Raw genomic sequence first — 20212 nt, 5'->3', positions numbered from 1 at the left:
CCTTGAACACCCACTATCCAGATACCATGAATGATTCATGATACTTCTTTGAGTGATAGGCTGTATGAGAAACAACTTTAATCACTACGATGGAACTCTTTATCACAGTTAATGATAAAGTCATCCCAATATTCTTCCTCTTCATTGATCAAGTTCTGATTGTTCACTTGAGAACTTGTCAGCCATTGGTCAAGGACATAAGCCCTTCTTCCTTTGCATAGGACTTGTTTCCATACTCTAGGTAGGACATATCCTTTCCTAGTTGGTAAATCTGAATGATACATAATTTCAGCTTTTGGTACCCATCTTCTGGGTCCACGCTTGTTAGTCCACAAATGCTTACTGTGTTGTTGAGTGTGAGAGAAAGATTTTGGTTTGGAATAATAACTCTTTTGAAAATGGTTCTTAGTTTGAGTTCTGTTATTATTCCAGGACTTGGATTGTTTATGCTCCCAGAGTTTGTATTTATCACCAGTCCATTGATTTGACTAGTTATATTTACTGACTCTAGAATCATAAATAACCTTAGTCCTATGTTGCCTCTGAGGTTTGAGGTTTGACTTTCTTTTAAAAACTTCTGAGCCTTTAGGTTGACTTTTCTCATGAACTAGAATTCCTCTGGTTCTAGAAGTTGAAGCCTCAGATTTTGAAACTTTCAGAACATCTGAACTAATACTGTCAAGTTCTGAATAGCTTTTATCTTCTGAGCTTTTCTTCCCAGATCCTGAGGAACTTGGTTCCTCTGAGTTGTCATTTCCCAAATCTCTCAGATTATTATCCTCATCTTCCAGAGTACCAATTTTCTTTCCTTCTTCACTCTGAGGTACAACATAGTAAACCCAAGATTTTCCAACCTTTTTGGGATAGGTCTTTAGCTTTGAATATGTTCTACCATATTCATAGCCAACTCCCTCTCCTCTATGTCTCATGACATTATAAACAAGATTAGCAGCTTTGCTCTTACCAAGGTTGAGATGCACAAACTGTTGAAGAGCCATTTCTTGCTCATCAGTAGGTTTGTGACACACAGCACAACCCTTTTCAAGATCATTTACTCTATTCAGAGTTTCTTGATATAGACCTTGAAAATGTTCTGCTTGTTCAGTCAGAGTGTTAAGGTTATCTTGTAAAACTTTTTGTTTACTTAACACTCTGAGATGTTTCTCAATGACCTTGTTAAGTGCAGTTATAAGTTGAGATTTAGAACAGTCAGAAAATACCTCATCAGTTACTTCTGAATCTGATTCTGATTCATCGTCTGAGTCTACATCTGAGTCAGTTGAAGCCATCAGGGCTAGATTTGCTTCTTCTTCTTCCTCAACTTCTTCCTCAGATGATAGCTCTTCAAAGGTAGCCATCAGACTCTTTCTCAGTTTACTCTTGAATTGTTGCTTCTTTGAGCTGTATCTTTTGCTTTTGTCTTTAGCAGACATTTCTGGACAATCAGCAATAAAGTGTCCTGGCTTCTTACAGTTGAAGCAGTTCTTCTGATCATCCTTTTTGCTGACAAAATTTCTGGAGCTGTTACCTCCTCTGAAATTTCTTTTGTTAAATCTGTTCCATTGCTGAAACTTGGTGAATAAAGCAAACTCATCCTCATTCATCTCATCCTCTTGACCATCAGCAGAAGATTCTTCTTCAATATCAAGAAGCTGAGTCTTAAGAGCCTTAGAAGTAGTCTTAGTTGACTGTAAAGCCACTGACTTAGACTTCTTCTTAGTTTCTGAGTCAGCATCCAGAACCATCTCATGGCTTCTGAGATTGCTTATCAGAGCTTCAAGACTCAGAGTCTTGAGATTTTGAGCTTCCTCTATTGCAGTGACCTTAGGTCTCCAAGCAATAGGAAGACTTCTCAGAATCTTCTGAACATGGTCATAGGTTGAATAACTTCTCTTAAGAGCTTTAAGACCAGATACAAGGATTTGAAACCTTGTAAACATAGTCTCAATGTTTTCATCTTGTTGCATAGTGAATAGTTCATATTGCCTTATCAAAAGACTAGCCTTAGCCTCTTGAACCTTTTCATTACCATCATAGTAGCACACATAGAATCAAAGATAGATTTAGCAGTAGACTTGTCCTCTATTCTGACATAATCTTCATGTCTAATAGCACCAACAACAATGTCCTTTACTCTATGATGCTTAGTGTAGGTTTTTAAGTTAGCTGGTGTGAGTAACTTTCTATGCTCAATGGACAACCTTCCATGTTCATTTAAGTTTTCAAAAGTTACTCCCAACTCAACTAAATCCCACAACTCATGATCAATAGCAGTAATATTGCTATACAGTCTCTCTTTCCACCACTCAAATAATGAAGCATCACCATTGAATATAGGGGCTTTTCTGTTGCCACTATGTTCATGTGATTCATTACTTAAGTAGTCAAAACCAAAAGCATTTCTAGGACCACCACCAGCACCACTGGCATTACCGGCTTCACCGGTTGTTCTAGTACTACTATCATCTCCTCCAGACATAGTGTTCTCACAAGATCTTTACTGTCTCACTGTTAAGTGAAAGTAACAGACCAGGTGCTCTGATGCCAATTGAAGGTGTGAAAACACAAGAAGGGGGGGTTGAATTGTGTTTTAGCTAAGTTAAAACTTTTTCAAGTTCTTAACTCAACTAAGTTAGCAGCGGATAAATAACACAAATAATAACAAGAGAGAGAGAGATCACACAAGCAATTTATACTGGTTCCTCTCACAAAACGAGAGTAGTCCAGTCCCCTTGCACTTCCAAGGGAGTTCACTATAATCACACAAGATTACACCTGCTCAAGCACACAAGCAAGAGACTTCTCAACAATGCTCAAGCACACAAGCTTAAGACTTCACACTTAAACACACAAGTTTAAGTTTCACACTTAAGCACACAAGCTTAAGTTTCCTCAAGAAAAAGTAAAGTATATAAAATATACAAGTGCTCTTAGATGAACCTAAAGAGAGCAAATACAAATAGTACAGAGTATTTGACTAAAGTGCAAAAACACTTAACAGAGGTTCAGAGCTTGTATATCACAGAGTTCAGAGTTTGTTCAGCGCACGTTCAATTCTTGATAATTGTATTTTTGATGTAGCTGAATCTTCTAGTATATATACCACTAGAAAAGAGTCGTTGCAAAAAGAACCGTTGGAGTTGATAATCTTTTGTCTTCAAGCAGTCTGTCTTGATGCAGTTGGTTGTATCCAAAACTAAGAAAGAGTTTCAGATACTTTGACTACTGCAGAGTGGACTTTCCTTATTCAGCTAACAAAACTGAAAACCCACGTTCTCAAGTTAGGACAGACAGAACAGAGGTAGCTGAACTGATCAGACTTGAAAGGTCCTTTTCTTCATTGGTGGAAGAGTTGACTAGCAAAGGGAATCTTCACAGCTTTCAAAGAGATCTTCAGAGTTTGATGAAGCTTGTAGACAGACAAGAAGTTCTGAAGTCTTCATCCTCTGAAAGTTGTAACCTCTGAAGTCCAACATCTTCTGAGCGCTTGTGAACTTCTGAATTCACATCCTCTGAACTTCACTCAGAGCTTATATGATGCTTATATCTGCGCACTTAAAATAAATTTTTAGTCCTTCCAATTTGTTAATTAATACTTTGTTATCATCAAAACCTTTATATATTTAGGGGCAAACATTTTTAAATCAATTTTGTTCCAACAGCATATAATGCAATGATGAGAATATGAGGTGAGATCTTAGGTCAAGAATTGTGGTATGACAATGAGTCAATTGATCTCTCTAGTAAGTTTTTGAACCACGGAATGGCGGAACCCTTGAGCGTGAGCATGAATAGTTTACACTTTACTGCTCCCCGTGCAAATAGGTAGTCCAGGATGATATAAATGTGTTCGCCATGTTCGTCAGGGTCACCTGTTCCGTCGCACGATTCCAACTTAGCCAGCTTCTTCAGGGCCATATTGATTGAAGAATCTATCATTCGTCGAGTGAAGGGGGCATGCGATGGACGTTTCGAGTTGACTCCCTTTTGTTCCTATAATGTGGCGGTGGAGTCATATAAGTTATGTAGCAGTGAATCCCTTCAATATTCGTTCCTGCCATTATGACTGATATGGTGGTATCTACTGCCTAGAGTTAGCATTCCGGAGTGGTTGTGATTATGTGTCATTCAATTGATCGTCGGTTTCTACCAACTTTCCAAAAATAATAACATACTTGTATTCTAATTCATCTTCCAGCCCATTAATTATGAATCGGTCGAATTACATATAGATAAAAAAAATCAATCAGACCTATATATAAATTGAAGATCCATTTTTTAATTGGTCGAATTGCATAAAACTCATAAACTAAACAAATTCGAAAATCAACTTCATGCTCGATTGACCTTAATACACGACCATGAAAAATAGAAGAAACTGAAATTTAAAGTGCAACGATGGGGAAAAGATGATAAAAAATGAAGTAGGAGTTCAAGGTGAGTGAAAGTTAGAGTTAACGGGATTAAACGGTGTTAAGGTGAAAGGATGGTTTTTGTTAATTTAATAATAAAATAAGAGAGATTAGTGTTTAGTTAAAAATTAGAGGGAGGGGGTGTTTGTGCTATTTAACAAGACTTCAAGAGAGGTTAGTGTAATTTACCCTAACAAGTAATATAATAGTTTTGCATTTGAACATACAATTTTTTTTTGTTTTTTTTTTGTTTATAATGAACTGGGGATCAAACCCATGTAGTAGAGCTGTCAAAACGGACGGCCCGGTTCATTTCGGGTCGGCCCGGTCGGATTTCGGGCTTCGTCGGGCCGGGCTAAAAAGCCCGGATAAAAAACGGGCTACCAAAATTAGTGCCCGAGCCCGGCCCAGTACGGGTTGTCGGGCTTTCGGGCCGGCCCAATTTATTTTTTTATTTTTTATTTTACTTTTAGTGCTCAAACTCAACATTATAAATAGGATCCACTACTACAATTATGGCTTACAATAGCACTAATTTAATAGCACTTTTACACAAGTGCTATTAAATATGTCACTCAAATTCATATAATAGCGCTTTACTAACAGAAGTGCTATTGTAGGTAGTGAATTTTTTTTATCAAATGCGTTTAATAGCACTTTTGTGTAAGTGCTATAATAAGTGTACTTAAGATAGCACTTTTTGTTACCTTAGATAACACTTCTTCAAAAGTGCTATTATTGGGCCTTCTAAGTGGAAAAAAAAAACACTGAAAATTTCATTTTGGCGCTGGATCTAAAACACATTTTGCGCCCTCACTTTTCACTTTTCACTCTCACTTTTCACTTTGAGATAAAACCCTACCCAAACCACCGTAGAACTGCTCACCGTCTCAAACCACCGCCGCTCACCAGCTTCTCACTTCTACCGTCTTCTCACACCACCGACGAACTCGCCGTCTTCAATCTTCGCACCATCTCGTCTCCAAATTTCCCCGTCAAAAAATTGCTTCTGTTGAACAAAATTTCCTCGTCTCCAATTCTTCGCCGTCTTCAATCTTCACACCACCGACGAACTGCGTCTTTGAAGGCTTGAAGGAGGTACAAATTTCCCCTGTATGTATTTTTCTCACATGATTAAGAAGGTTTCTTATTATCATTCTCTTATGTCTGGAATCAATTGGTTATTTATGAGATTGATATAATTTGAATTCAATTTCAGAAGAATTTCGTAGAATATATACCATAGGATGATGTTTCTATTTCGATTTGAATTCAATTTCTTAGAATTTCGTTAAATTTTGTTATTGATAAATCTATTTACATCACTCTAATTTAAGCCGTGATTTTTCCCTTTCTAATCAAACGTAATCATGATTTATTTTAGTTACTTTTCACCGTTTCCGGCAGTTGGCTTATGCGTCTATCAGGTAGACAAACTGAGAAATGTCATTATGCATATGATGTGGCCGTTGTACTTGTGGGATTTTGAACTATGGTTCCATTTACTACAGATTTGCTCAAATTATTTCTTCCTCTAAGGCTTTTTAGTGTCTATATTAATATGCTTAGGTTTTATTTTCTAAGAACACCAACTATTATCTAACCTATTAATGGATATATATTTTTCTAGACAAGAAAATAGTTTTTTTTTTTTTTTGTTTTTTTAGTGGCTGTTGCATCTCATTAGATTCATAACTATATGTCAAGATTGCGAACTATTCACGGTAAGATTTCTTCTGACTTCGTTCCACTCGTGTTGTCCTTACCTATACCACAACCTTGGCCTCGATGGTTTCCAAAACTATAGGTAATTGCCAAGGACTCCGAACCTTCTTCTTGGGATCCATATCCTAATACCTTTGAAAGAGAAACACATAGCTGGCGATCAATTTGTTCCTCTACCAATACGGTGCTGAGGTGGATGGTTTGGTATGGAGAGGACCATGTAGCAGGGGATATTTTGTATTTGCGGGGTATAAGATTTAGAGAAATCTGAGAGTAGAAGCCATGTAGTGGATACTTAGGTACAGTTAACAAACTTTATAGCTTGCTCTTATCCTGTAGTAGTAGTAGCAGCTGCTTTTTATAGCTAGCTCTTATCCTATACCAGGTGGTTAATGCTTGTCCCTAACTCTCTTCTATACATCTTTCAGTTACAATAGACATATGTCAGTAACTAACTTAGGTACAGTTTACAAACTTTATAGCTTGCTCTTATCCTGTAGTAGTAGTAGCAGCTGCTTTTTATAGCTAGCTCTTATCCTATACCGGGAGGTGGATTGACAACAACAATGGCATTCAAGTTGATGATTATGGGTTCATGAAGGTGGATCTCAATAGGGCGGGGTACAAAGACGAGCCTTTTATTTTGGCATCACAAGCTCACCAAGTGTTCTATGTCACTGATCCTGATGATGAAAAGTGGTCTATTGTGCTTCTAACTAACAAAGTAAATGATCACTGTAATCAAGAATGTCAAAATATTGATATTGAGGATGACCCTTTCATAAACACATCGCAATCGTTTGATAATGATCCGACTATGGATGATATTCTCTATATGAGAAGAGATCACGATGAGGGAATTTGGATCAATCCAATTCGTGTAAATAAAAAAAGAAGTAACAAGCCAACTAGGAAGAGGAAAAGACGAACTTGAACGTTTGTGTATGGTATAGTAACTTTTTTTTATTCTTTTATTATTCTTTTATTATTATTGATTCTTAGTATTTTTCATTCTTAATATTATTTGTATGGTATAGTAACTTATTTAATTATTTTATTATTACAGGTGAATGACGTCTAATAATGATGAATGTGCTCCTAGTAGAAAGAAAGATGGTAAACGCGGTTTGACCCGCATGCAAAAAACTCACAAAGCTAAAAGCAATGGAATAAAAGAAGAGGTAATGTTTTCTTATTTCAAATCTTGTTGATGTTATAAACCACCGAATCTTGTTGAGGTTTAAATCTTATTGTAAAGAATAAATATCTAAAATCACAAAGTGATCCAAACAGGACAGAACTGAAACTTATTGTGGTCTGTTAGGTACAATGGAATGCAAAAGGTCAACCGATTGGGCATAATAGTGAGGGTTTTGTTAGTTACATTGGAGTGATTGTTCGTCTGCTAGTTCCACTTGATACGAATAATTGGAGAGCGAAAAGAAACACGACGTTGGCCGGTTATAAACAAAATGTTTGGGAAGCGATACAAGTAATGTGCTAACTCAAAGTAGTTGTAAAATTTTATTTTTTTTGATCTATTTGTGTTATATTTTGTAATGAGCTATGATATGTTGCAGAAAGCATATGTGGTTGGCGATGAACGTCGCCATTACGTACTTAGAAAAGCTGGAATGTTGCACAGGGCATTCAGAACTGACATGAGACAAAAACATCTAAGAGACAGTGATGGTAATTATAAAGAACATCCTTCAAGAGACTTATATCCCCAAATTACAAAAGAGCATTGGAATAGTTTTGTAGCTTGGTCTAAGACCGATGCGTTTCAGGTAATGTTATTACTTAAAACCTACTATTTTTAATTTTTTAAGTACATATATTTTGTAGTATCAAATGGATAAGAATAAAGGTATTTTCTAATTAGTGTTATTTTTACCTAATAAAACTAATAACAATGAAATTTATTGATGTAAATGTTTATTTTTTTCAGTGTCCCAAGCAAACTAACACTATTGACTGTGGATATTTTGTGTCGCGCTTTATGAAAGAGGTTGTCATGCAATATCCAAAGAAGATTCCCGATAATGTACATGATTTTAATTATTATTGTTATTATTAATTTGTAATCATAAGCATAAGTAATGTAATTCAATTCTAACTAAATTTTGTGGTTTTTTTTACTTGAAGTATTTTGATGAATACAAATGTGGTACATACTCTAAGGATAAGTTAAGTGAAGTGAAGGATGAATGGGCAGGATATATTTTCACAAATGTTATCCCCGGTGGAAGTTGGATAATGTAAGTATACTCTTCTCTGATTTGGGTTTATTCCAATTTTTAGTCATGATGATTGTTTTCGGTAATGCTCGATTGAGAGCTTAGTTCTTTTCTGGGAGTTCGGTTCTCCTTGGAAAATGATCGTTTTGTTGCTATATGTCTACTATTTTAGATTACAAGTGGTTAATTAATGTCTAAGTTTGAGTTTGTCTTTGTTAAGCATGTTAGGAGAACTATAAAGTTATGAAATGTAGTTGCTGCTAAACTTTTCCATTCTCTTCTTTTTAATTTTTCAGGGACTTCTTGGAAACATGAAAGATGCTTGCTTGGTTGGGCAATTGACAGAGGAATATTGTTTAGGTTAATTAGCTATATTGTCTTGTTATAAGTAGTGTCATGAACATCATCTAGCGGGTTAGGATAATTAGTTTGTTTTTGTCTTGGACACAAAATTGTCTTGCTTCTTTGTTTGTTTTGTGAAGGATGGGAGACTATGTAATTTGATGGTACTTATTGGCCTTCTTTGTGCCTTTTTATATCTTTATTAATATAACTTTGCCTTTTGTATTATTGGCTACTATGTTTTAAGTTTCAAATTAAGCTTCAGGTGAAAAATACAATTTAAAGGTAGTAGAACTTACATGTTGAAAACAGAACAGCTGCAATTAAGCTTCAGGTGTAAAAACAGAACAGACATGTTGAAAAAAAAAATTGCAGCTGGTAAAAAAAAAAAAAAATTGTAGCTGGTAAAAAAAAAATGACATACAATAGCGTTTTTGTGATGAAGTGCTATTAAAGGTAGGGCAAACGATAGCACTTTTGAACACAAGTGCTATTGAAAATGAAACCTATGATAGCACTTTTCTGAAAAGGGCTATTAAAGTGTGTTGCCAAAACAAGGCTACTATAGCGCTTTAGAGTACAAAGCGCTATTAAAAATTAATCATACAATAGCGCTTCAAAAAGTGCTATAATAGCTATTGACCTACAATAGCACCAGCTTCAATAGCACTTCAAAGTGCTATTAAAGCTAAAAAAAAATGCTATAGTAGCCCTTTTTTGTAGTAGTGATCAACACTACTAGAAAAGTTGTTTTTAGCGTCGGACAAAAGTCCACTCTAAAGGGCTAAAAACCGACGCTAACACTACTTTAGAGTCGGATTAGCGTCGGTGTCGGGTAGAGGCTAAAACGCTTGAAGCTAACCATTTTAAGGATTGGTTTGAAACCCGGCACAGTCAGAAAACCATTTTAAGGAGTTTTGTGTTTAAAGTTTAAAAGTTAATTTTTTAAAAAAGCAAGTTATATGATTTAAACTTAGAAGACAGTTTTCTTGAAGCAACATCAAATTTCGTGCACTATAGCATTGACAAGAATCCATGTCGTTTCTTGGGACTTCCGGTCGGAGCTATCCGAGGAGATTGGAAACCACTAAAATTGATTCTTTTAAAAAGAAATTATCATGTTGGAAAGCGAGATACCTTTTGATGGGTGGTTGGATAGTGCTCATTAATTCGATTCTTAGTACGTAGTTTACCGGTGTTATTTTTTTACAAGGTCCCAAAAAAGGTGCTACAGGAAGTTCCACGAATTCAATGGAGGTTTTTAATTGGTGGTTCGGATTTGAAGAAGGTTTGCTGGGTGAAGTGGGACAAAGTTTGTTTACCGAAAGAAGAATGTGACCTTGGAATGAAAAATCTTTTTCTTTTTAATCTTGTTTTGCTGAAGAAGTGGAGATGGAGAATTATTGGTGGCCATGACATCATCTGGACTCATTTAATCCGGTTAGATATAGAGATGTTGCAAAAAAATTAACAAATTTAGAAGATTCTTTTTTTTTTACAAGGAGGGAAAGAAAAGGAAAAACAAATAACAAATAAATTATCTAGAAAATAAAGTCTCACTAGCATCAGCTAGCAGGAGGAGACTCATTCCATTAAGTGGAATAGCTATAGGAGAATAAACTTTAAGGTTTCGTGCTCCAAGTTTGGCTAAATAGTCAGCACAGACGTTGCACTCTCGAAGGGTGAGAACAACTTTAACCCTCCAGTCCTTAGCAAGGAGATCCTTGATATTATAAATAATATATGGATAGTGGTGCCAATCATTAAGGATCAACTAACAACTTGATAACAGTCTTAGAATCGGAATAGCACCAAAACTCTTTAATGTCCAGCTCCCAAGCCAAAGCTACACTGTGATAAACTACCAATAATGCTATGGGAAGGATATTCGAGAATCCTATATTACCAGCAAAACATTGTACCCACGCACCATCCGAGTTCCGAATCAAGCCTCTGGAAACTCCAGGATTAACGATAGTACTTCCATCAATGTTCAAGATCATGTATGTACCCCCTGAGCATTCCAGTAAACCATTTGAGCGTCCGGACTCACATTAATATTGAAAAAGCACTTTTTAAGAAGATGTGCATAATTGTTGATGTACATCCTGAGAGTAAAGTAAGACATAACATTGTTTTCCATGCACACATGATTTATTGCTCTCTGTAACCACCAAACCGCAGCTATAAACGGGAAACAGATGGCCCATTGATGCTATGTCGCAACCAGCTATGGCGGAGATTCTGTCATTAATAATTCATATTGGTTATGGCGGAGAGACATTTTGCTAAGCAGCTTCCGAAGAAGGAGACTCAAATTTTGTTCACAAACTTGACTAAGTGGAAGGTGGGAATCAGAGGCACAATTACTTTTTGGAAGGATTGTTGGGTAGATGATTCTCCCCTAAAATAGAGATTCAAGCTACTACAACTTATATATGTTGTCTCGAAACAAAGAGGAAAAAATCGTGAACATGAGAGTTGATGAATCCTCATCGGTCTCTATTTTTGGAGTCTTTTCAATTAAGTTTTTAATATAATTTTATTAGTTTAGTGTTTAATTTAAAGTCATTTTAAATAAATTGCATTTTTTAGTTTATTGAGTCAATTAAGTATTTTTCTTGATTAATATTTCATTTTGTGTAGTTTTTATTTTGTGAAGTTAGTAACATATTGTGTAGTGTGGGTGATGGCCTAAAAGGGAGTATATATATCATTTAATATGATGGGCTTGTGTACAATGAAAGGAAGACAACTTGGGCCGAACCAAGGAAATGAAAAGGAAGGTTTCTTTGCAAATTGGTGGAGCTGGGTACTGTAGCATGACGGAAGCTGCGCGAAAGATGGAAAGGAAGGGATGAACAGAGGAATGGAATTAGCATAGTGGTGGAGGATTGAAAGAAACAAGCAGCTCCCACATCACGCCTATTCTATGGTTTTATCTTCATTGTTTCATTTTTATTTTATTATGTATAACTAAACTCTCATGATTGGTCCTTAGGGGATTCTTATTATTATTTTTCTTGAACTATGTGATTATCATATGTTATGATCAATGAATTACGAAGTTAGTTTCTTCAATTATTTCTTGTGCTTAATGCTTTACATGACTTGATCAACTGTGTGATGATTTCAATTATTTGTTTTACTATGACGATAGGAATGAATGATCGATCTAGGAATGATTGATCAATTAACTTTCACTTAAGACATTTTTGATTGTTAATTGAGATTAAAAGATTAAAGTTTGTAAATCTCAATTGATCATAGATTACCTAAGACATTAGGAATCGATGATCAAAGGAGAGGATTATGTTACCAAGACATTGGGCATAATCATTTGAGATTTAATCTAATCATGAAACTAAATTGAGTAATTTGTAATCATACATGAAATTACCAAGAGAAATAGTAATTAGATGAACCAAAAAGGATCAATCGTTTTTCTTTCATTCAATTTGAATTCCAAGTTATTTTTAAGTTTATGATAAAAATTCAAACCAAGTTAAACTCCCCTTTTGCATTTTAATTATTAATCCTAAATTAATTTAATTGTTTTGTCGATATTGAAACAATCTCTACGTATACGAACTTTATAAATTTTATTACTTGACGACTATTTAGTACGCTTGCTAAATCTCTATCAAGAGTTTAGGAACAACAACTCGTGGGAGTGGAAATTTTGCTAGTCTATAGATCCATGGTTCTAGCAGAGCAAGAATAGTTAGCAGAATTGATGTCCTATATTAATTAGGTTTTGCTAGAAAGAACGGCTTAAAGCTTATGCCGGTTATCCGACATACCGGCAGAATTTTTTTGTTGGTAATTGTTACTTAGAATTAAGCAGTCTACGCACGGATTCTTTGCTGAACAGTAGTTATATTGAAGCAACGTGTATTGGGTTCGAGTACCTCTTGCCTGTATTTCAAATGTTTGATGGACCTCTTGTATTGGGTTCGAGTACCCCTTCTACTCACATCAACAATACTTCTTGCTAATCAAAAAATAAAAAGCAATTCAAAAGGGATTATTGCTAAAGCAAACTCAAACCTATAAAAACAAATTCCATTTATTTGATATCCAGTAAAATGCACGGCCAAACAAACACCCCCTTAAATCTTATACCAATAGGACACAAAATGTAAGATTTAAAATCTTAGAATCCTATTCACAAAGCTAGTAATAAAAATTACAAAGCTACTGCAAACATTTTCTTCCCTCCTATCTGGATGTGACAAAATGATTGGAATGAACCAATAACCAATGTATTGAATCTGCATTTGATGAATTTGGATATATGCTTCCATCCTTCATTTATGGAAGGAACCAAAATAAGCCATAGCCTGAAATAAATCCAAATTAACATAGTTAGCTATAGAGTTATGTAATTAATTTGCACAAAATTAAATGAGTACATTGTCACATAACAAAAACTTACCTATTATTAGGCTAGGCGCTTAAAACTGAATCAGTGAATGATTTGAGAGTGATATTGTTAGGAACATCATTTGGGTCTGTGGAAAAAATGAGACACATTTTAGATCCATGAATTACTATAAATTAAGAATTTATAAATGTAAATTTTGGGATAAAAATTATACATATATTTTACTTACTAAGGGGTGTTCTTTGCACAAAGAAACAAGCACCAATAACAAGGTAGCAAAGTAGGAGAACAAGACCTTTCATGTAGTGAGAAGTACCATCCTACAAATGAGAAAGTGATTATGTCAATACTAATACTAAAAAATTACAAAGTCAAATTCTATGTCCAAAATTTACAAAGTCTATTAAAAATTCTATGTCAAATTTATATACCTGTAAAGTGAAGCCAGTGACGATAATTGCCAAAGCAAGAGAACCTGTCTCAAGGAGATTGAAGTTCAAGTCCATTTTCACTCCCATTATCCAAGCAACAAGTACACAGAGAGGAACCTATATATTGTAATATATTAGTTTTCATTATTATTCGAATAAATAAGACTATATCAGGTTTTAAATTGCGGTATGCAACTGCAATTTCAACTGAATTGATCGTATTATTGCAGCTGCAATTTTAACTACATCGATCATATTATAAAAGTCCATCATAACTGCAACCACGACCGCAACAACAATTTAAAACCAAAGTATCCATAATTCATATCTAAAAGGTGAGAGTCGGAGTATATTTATTTACCGCAAACATTGCAATTTGAGTGGCAGAACCCAATGCAACACCTAAGGTAATGTCCTGCAGTCATGAAATTACTTTAGTATCACTAGAATTTTATGTATTTTTTTTCTTCAATTAATCAACTTTATAGCTTGGAAAATATGAATTTAATTATTTGTTAGATGAAAAAAATTAAGCATGGCATTTTATAAAACTGTAAATTCTCACCAGCTTGTTCTTGAAAGCAAAAATGATTGCTCCTGCATGTTCAGCTGCATTGCCAACTATTGGTAGCAAGATTATGCTGAGGAAGCTTACAGACAAACCCCATGAGTCTGATGCATCCTGTTAGGAATCAAATTTTTGTTATCAGTTTTAAATAATTCACAGTTTTTTGTGCGTTTGTAAAAGCTTATTTCCTAACTTATGTCTAACTGATGACCGTGTTTGGATAAATAGCTTAATTAAGTGCATATATGTAACCTGTTTTTATAACAAAATATAAAATATAGTCAAGTTGTATTCATACGAATTACGAGTTGTTTACACAAGTTTTTTTTTTAACAAGCCAAAATGAGATATATTAACAAACAGTCTCCCCAGCACAAGATGTACCGAGGAAGACTACCAAGGTTTGCAGAGCTTATGAAAATAAGCCAAAAACAACTTATAGACATATCATAAGTAGTTTCCATAAGTTCTGCCAAACAGTTTTATAAGTGTTGTGTTCATGCCAGTTCATAAACTCATATAAGTCAATCCAGATAGGTTCGTATAGCTTATGCACAAGCGTTTATTCGATATGTACTTAATTCAAATAAGTCCAAATTAGACCTAAATATTTTAGTAGAATTACCTGAATTGTATCCACCACATATTCAGACAACAAAGCAATGAAAACAGTCATTCCAGCCAACCAAGCAAATGCACTCCAAAATCCAATCACAGCCTCTTCTTCTGCCGAATTGTTCTCACCTTCACCTTCACCTTCCTGTCAAAACAATATATCATGTTATAAACACTTATAATAAACATTAAAATTGCAAAAATCAACAATTCACAATTTTAATATATGGTTTAATTAACAAAAACATACTTCTTCGGCTTCGAATAATTGCCTATGTGTCCATAGTTGAAAGATCAAGTAAACAAAATATGCGCCCAACATCACGATGCTAGCAGCTCTTGACAAATAAAGTGAAGGTTCTGCTGTGAGTTCAGGTGATGCAGCAGTGTATGTGAATAGCAATGGAAGCAAATGACATAACAATGCCAATAGCAGCATGAGTGAGTTCATATCTGCTTGTCTCTGCAAAAAAATTCACTCATTAGATTAAACCGCGGAATTAGAAAAAGATCTGCAACTGTAATTTCGGCCAAAATTGAGACTAATCAGTCACATTTTATTGCAGTTTATCACAAAAGTCCGAAATATTATTTTGGTCTTAACCTTCAGGTTCCTGGGGAACAGAGTCCTGATAATCCGAAATACGGCCATAAGGTAAGTTAAGCCTGGCCAAAAATTGTTCTTATCAGGACTCGAACTCAGATTCACCCAAAAGATTAATCCTTAATTGAGACTGAAATCTGCAATATTATTTTGGTCTTAACCTTATTCCTGATAATCCGAAATTCGGCCAGAAGGTTAGAAAAGTCTGACCAGAAATTGTTCTAATTAGGACTCGAACTCATTAACCGTCATTTAAAGTTTTAAACTAAGAAAGTGTGAAATTGAATTTTAGGGACTCACTCTGTCATATTTTTGCTCGTCTCCAATGTTTGCAATTCCACCACAAAGAAGAGAGGTTCCAAGAACAAGAAGAAGGTTTGAAAGGATTGAACCTAAAAGAGAATACTTGACAACAGCAATTTGATTGCTTTGAAGAGCAAATATTGCTATAATCACCTCAGTAATATTCCCACATGTTGCATTAAGAAGTCCTCCAACTGTAATTTGGATAATATATAAACCAATTAAGTTCCAAAAAATCAATTATAATCAATTTAGTACAAAATTGAAAACTAATAAATTAGTCAAGTTCAATTTTATATACCTGTAGGACCAGTGTATACAGCAATTTGTCTGCAACATTCACCAAAACAGAAAAAATAAAACAAGAATCAGGAATCAACACAAACATATAATAATCAAAAAATGAAAAAAAAAATATATAATTAATTTTTCTTTTAACAAAAATTATATAAACAAGGGTGTAACAAAGTTCATTGGATTCCTTACTCTGTGAGAAAGCTCACACGTTCAGCAAGTGGTGTGAGGCCAAGCAAGCTCAGTATGAAAACCCATGACTGTTTAAATAATTAATTAAAAAAAATAGAGTTAGTTATAATCATCATGAGTACTCAATATAACAGTAAATAATATAAGCAATTGACCATGTAATATAAATTATATAAACTTTATGACTTTAAAAATTACAAAAAATCATTAACTGTCATAATCATAGATAATATTTTTAACTATTATTCCAAAAAGTTTTTTTTTTTTTGTCAACATCTTTATAACAGCCTTTTTTTTAATCTAAAAAATTAAAAACTTGATTTTTGACCCAACTTCAAAACTCTTTATAATCAATCAGAATCATTCTGCGGCGCTGCGCATGATTCAAGTTGATTAGATACTTAATTCTATATTGCGATCTGCAACCGCAATTGTAGCAGCAATATAAAAGTTTTAGACATTTCCACAACGGCATAAAAAATTATATCAACTAAAATTTTAATTAGATCAAATAATAATAGTTCAAAAAATTAATAGACAAATTAAATAAAAAGATATACAGAGCAAGAGGAACTCACTTCTCCTAGGCCTAAGTAATGAGCAATGATGGCAGCAGGAATGGCAGGAAAGAGAATGGACAGCTTGGTACCAAGAATAACTTCTTGGATGTTAACCAAGACATTCCGAAGGGAAGCACATCGAACCCTCGACACAAGAGCATGATCGGATTTCTTGCGCAAGGAAGTCGCAGACATGCCATGGGCGGTTCTGCTCCGCCCATGTCCATGTCTAGCTTCCTTGGTCAAGCGCTTTGGATCACCATTCTCCAAAAGCCATGGTTGTTGTTCTTGTGTTATTTGGCGAGAAGCCATTTTGTGTTGCAAAATGAGGACAAAACTTAAAACAACAAAAAGTGAAAGTGTTGTGTATTTGTACTTGTCTCACTTGCTATAGCTACTATCTCTTGTGTGCATGTATTGTTTTGTTCATCAATGTTATATATATCCTATGAAATAACCAAAATTCCAAAATAATGTGACCTTCCGCGAAGTTTCCTTTAAACATTAAGGCGTTTTTTTTAAAAAAAAAAAATTTAAGATTTATCGAGATATTAAAAAAAATGGGAAAATATAATAAATTGGCTTTTTAAAATGGGTCTATTGGATACATTTTTCAAAAAAGGAATTAGTTTATAAAATATAGTTTAAAATATTCTAGTTTATTGTCCAAATTTACTATATTATACATTATACATTGGATTTGGAAAACTGTTGGTCAACATGAAGAAAAAAATTAGTCAAAGATAAAAAACAATATGTTTTTTTTATTACTCTATACGGTAACCAAATTGAGAGTATGTATATATATATAATATTCTTTTTACAATAAAACTGAAGATCAAACCTAAAACCTCGCTAGTATACTATCTAAATTTCTCACCATTAAACTAAATCTAATAGCTTAAAAGTTTGTTTTTGTAATCCGTTGATTCATACATCAATTCTATGGATTTCGAAATTAAATGTTTTGTTTTGCTATAATGCATGATTTTCCTTTGTTTTTATTTTTCTTGGCGTTAATCCTCCAATAAATTGTACTCCCTCCGGTCCTTTTTATAAGAAACATTTTGAAATTTTTATTTGGTCCTTTTTATAAAAAACACTTTCACACAATTCCATTTATACCCTTATTAAATACAATCAAATAATTCATTCTAATGTTAGTGCATTAATTAGAGAGACATATTTCTCATGCTAGTCAAAGGTTAGTTTTGGAATATAACATAAAATATTAGAATCATTAATGAGAAAATTTACCTTCCTTGGTCTGTGTGATTTTGTCAAAGTGTTTCTTATAAAAAGGACCGGAGGGAGTATAATTTTGTGTTGATGAATACGCGTAGAGACTATTTTATTTTATTTTTTGGTCATGTACGCATTTTTTTGGTCAAGTACGCATAGAAATTAGCTATTATGGTAAGATAATAAAATATTAATATATTTTTAAAATAATACAAGATTTTTTTTCAAAACTTAGTTTATATATATAAATTTAATATAGTTTAAAATATTCTCATTTATTGTCCAAGTTTACTACTATACCTCTGGTTCTAAATACAAGAAAATGTTTTTTGTTTTTTATATTCATTAAGTTTCTAATGTATCTAGTTTATAATATATATATCAAATATATTAGAAAAGCAATGAGTATAAAAAACAAATTTTCTCTTATATTAATAACCGGTAATATTAATTATACATTGGATTTGGAAAACTGTTGGTCAACATGAAAAAAATTTAGTCAAAGATAAAAAACATTAAATTTTTTATTGCTCTATACAATAATGGAATTGAGAATTTTATTTATTTATTTACAAGGAAGTTGAGTATGGAATTCAGGACTTCTATCATATTATTTAAATTCTTCATCATTAAACTAAACTTAGTGCTTCTGTAACCAAAAAAATCTAAACTTAGTGCTTTAGAAGTTTTTGTAATCCGTTGATTGATACATCAATTCTATGGATTAATTTCATGAAACTTATTGTAAAAAAAAATTTCACGAAATTAAATGCTTTATTTTGCTATAATAATGCATGATTTTCCTTTGTTTTTATTTTTCTAGCGTTAATCCTCTAATAAATTGTATAATTTTGCTATGGTGAATACGCGTAGAGATTATTTTATTTAATTTTTTGTTAATTTTTTTTGTCAGGTACGCGTAGAAATTAGCTATTATGGTAAGATAATAAAATATTAATATTTTTTTAAAGAAAATATATGACTTTGTTTTTTGACTCAATAATGATATGTCTTTTTTTTTTTTGACTAAAATGAAATATGTTGTTAACTAACTTTACTATTTCATTTCATCTTTTTAAAAAAAAAAAAAACTTTACTATTTCATTAGCTTAAAAAATATAATTATTAACTACTTTTTGAACTTATATTTCATTAATTACTTTCACTATTTTATTAACCAAGAAAATATAAAATCATTTTCCATAGTGATATTAGTACCATGTGGTTGTGGGTATGTAATGTAACAAAGAAGAAAACGTGACTACTTGGCTTTATGCATGCTGTTTTTGGTGATTAGAATGACAATGAGGATTGTTTGCGTGATTAGAATATAAAAAGTACTAACGAACATGCATTTTATAAAAAGGAAATCACGGAATAGAAACAGGACAAAAGGACATGAAAGATATAAGCCTACGCCTACGGCATATCCACGAGATAAAAGGGTGCGTTTGATTCGTAAAATAACAAAGACCGGATAGAACAGTACAAGAGAGAATAAGATAATACATGACATGACAAAATTGTAACGGAGATATATATGGCGATAATATTTTTATATTCGAAAATAAAATGAGTATTTTCGTATTTTTTATAGTTGTACTGTCGACAAAAGTTGTATTGTGGTTCAATGAAGGACAAAAACATTGTCATGTTCCTTGCTACCTAATATGTTCATCTCAAGTTTTTTAGCAGATCAAACACACCCAAAAAAGAAATACAAAGAGGAAAATATTACTAGAGGAGAAATGATCACGATGACGTTTGAAGTATTCGAATTTTATTCGGTTTATTTCATTACATATAAGTAGCAAACTTTTCTTTATAAGATTAGGATTGATGAATCTCTTTAAAATTATTCGAGTTATGTAATTTATGCAATTGAAACTTGTATTATTCAGTTAATTTTATTCTTATATGTTCCTTTAAAAAAAATTGATCTTAAAGGATAATTTACTATTGACTCTAGGTTTTATACTTGAGTCTAAATTAATAGTCAACTAGACAATTGCTTTAGGAATATTCAATTGGTTAGATGTGATAAATAATTTGTTAAAGAAGTTTTACATCGGTTGTAAGATGACATGAATATGAGTTATAAGTAAGAAACAATTTTGATCTTACAAGTCAGTTTTGTAAGGATGAGTTAACCAAAAACTCAATTCTAAGGTGATATCAGAGCCTCCTCTACGATCTGTTGGACCGCCTGCTATCAAGTTTTGATCGGGTCATCCACCATTCATATCCGCACCCCAAGCCCAATATTGTTGGGCGCAAGGGGGTGCGTTAAAGAAGTC

General features: G+C 33.4%; 2 protein-coding genes and 1 long non-coding RNA gene across 4 annotated transcripts; 2 read left to right on the top strand and 1 right to left on the bottom strand.

The window, feature by feature from the left end:
• The first annotated feature begins 7207 nt into the window (after window positions 1–7207).
• LOC123891973 lies at window positions 7208–8018 on the top strand. The gene is made up of 4 exons (XM_045941832.1): window positions 7208–7318; window positions 7462–7629; window positions 7718–7927; window positions 7986–8018. Exons 1-4 carry the CDS (start codon window positions 7208–7210, stop codon window positions 8016–8018), a joined length of 522 nt encoding a protein of 173 aa, XP_045797788.1.
• Window positions 8019–8095: 77 nt separating this feature from the next.
• On the top strand, window positions 8096–8944 carry LOC123892698. The gene is made up of 3 exons (XR_006803262.1): window positions 8096–8184; window positions 8286–8398; window positions 8674–8944. It is a non-coding gene; the product is annotated as an uncharacterized LOC123892698 (long non-coding RNA).
• Window positions 8945–12770: 3826 nt separating this feature from the next.
• Window positions 12771–17099, bottom strand: LOC123892697 (vacuolar cation/proton exchanger 3-like). Of its 2 annotated transcripts, none has more exons than XM_045942550.1 (12): window positions 16692–17099; window positions 16114–16181; window positions 15929–15957; window positions 15625–15821; window positions 14965–15183; window positions 14731–14865; window positions 14103–14219; window positions 13899–13952; window positions 13538–13654; window positions 13336–13426; window positions 13158–13233; window positions 12771–13062 (listed from the first exon to the last, which is right to left on the bottom strand). In XM_045942550.1, exons 1-11 carry the CDS (start codon window positions 16983–16985, stop codon window positions 13169–13171), a joined length of 1386 nt encoding a protein of 461 aa, XP_045798506.1. In that variant the 5' UTR covers window positions 16986–17099; the 3' UTR covers window positions 12771–13062; window positions 13158–13168. The 2 variants fall into 2 exon arrangements, with proteins under 2 accessions (XP_045798506.1, XP_045798507.1); XM_045942551.1 differs by having other exon boundaries at window positions 14971–15183.
• Window positions 17100–20212: the final 3113 nt, after the last annotated feature.

This window comes from Trifolium pratense, linkage group LG6, assembly GCF_020283565.1.
Source record: "Trifolium pratense cultivar HEN17-A07 linkage group LG6, ARS_RC_1.1, whole genome shotgun sequence".
NCBI lineage: Eukaryota > Viridiplantae > Streptophyta > Magnoliopsida > Fabales > Fabaceae > Trifolium > Trifolium pratense.
Note: the sequence above shows the minus strand (reverse complement) of the source record. Positions and strands in the feature narration are given on the sequence as shown.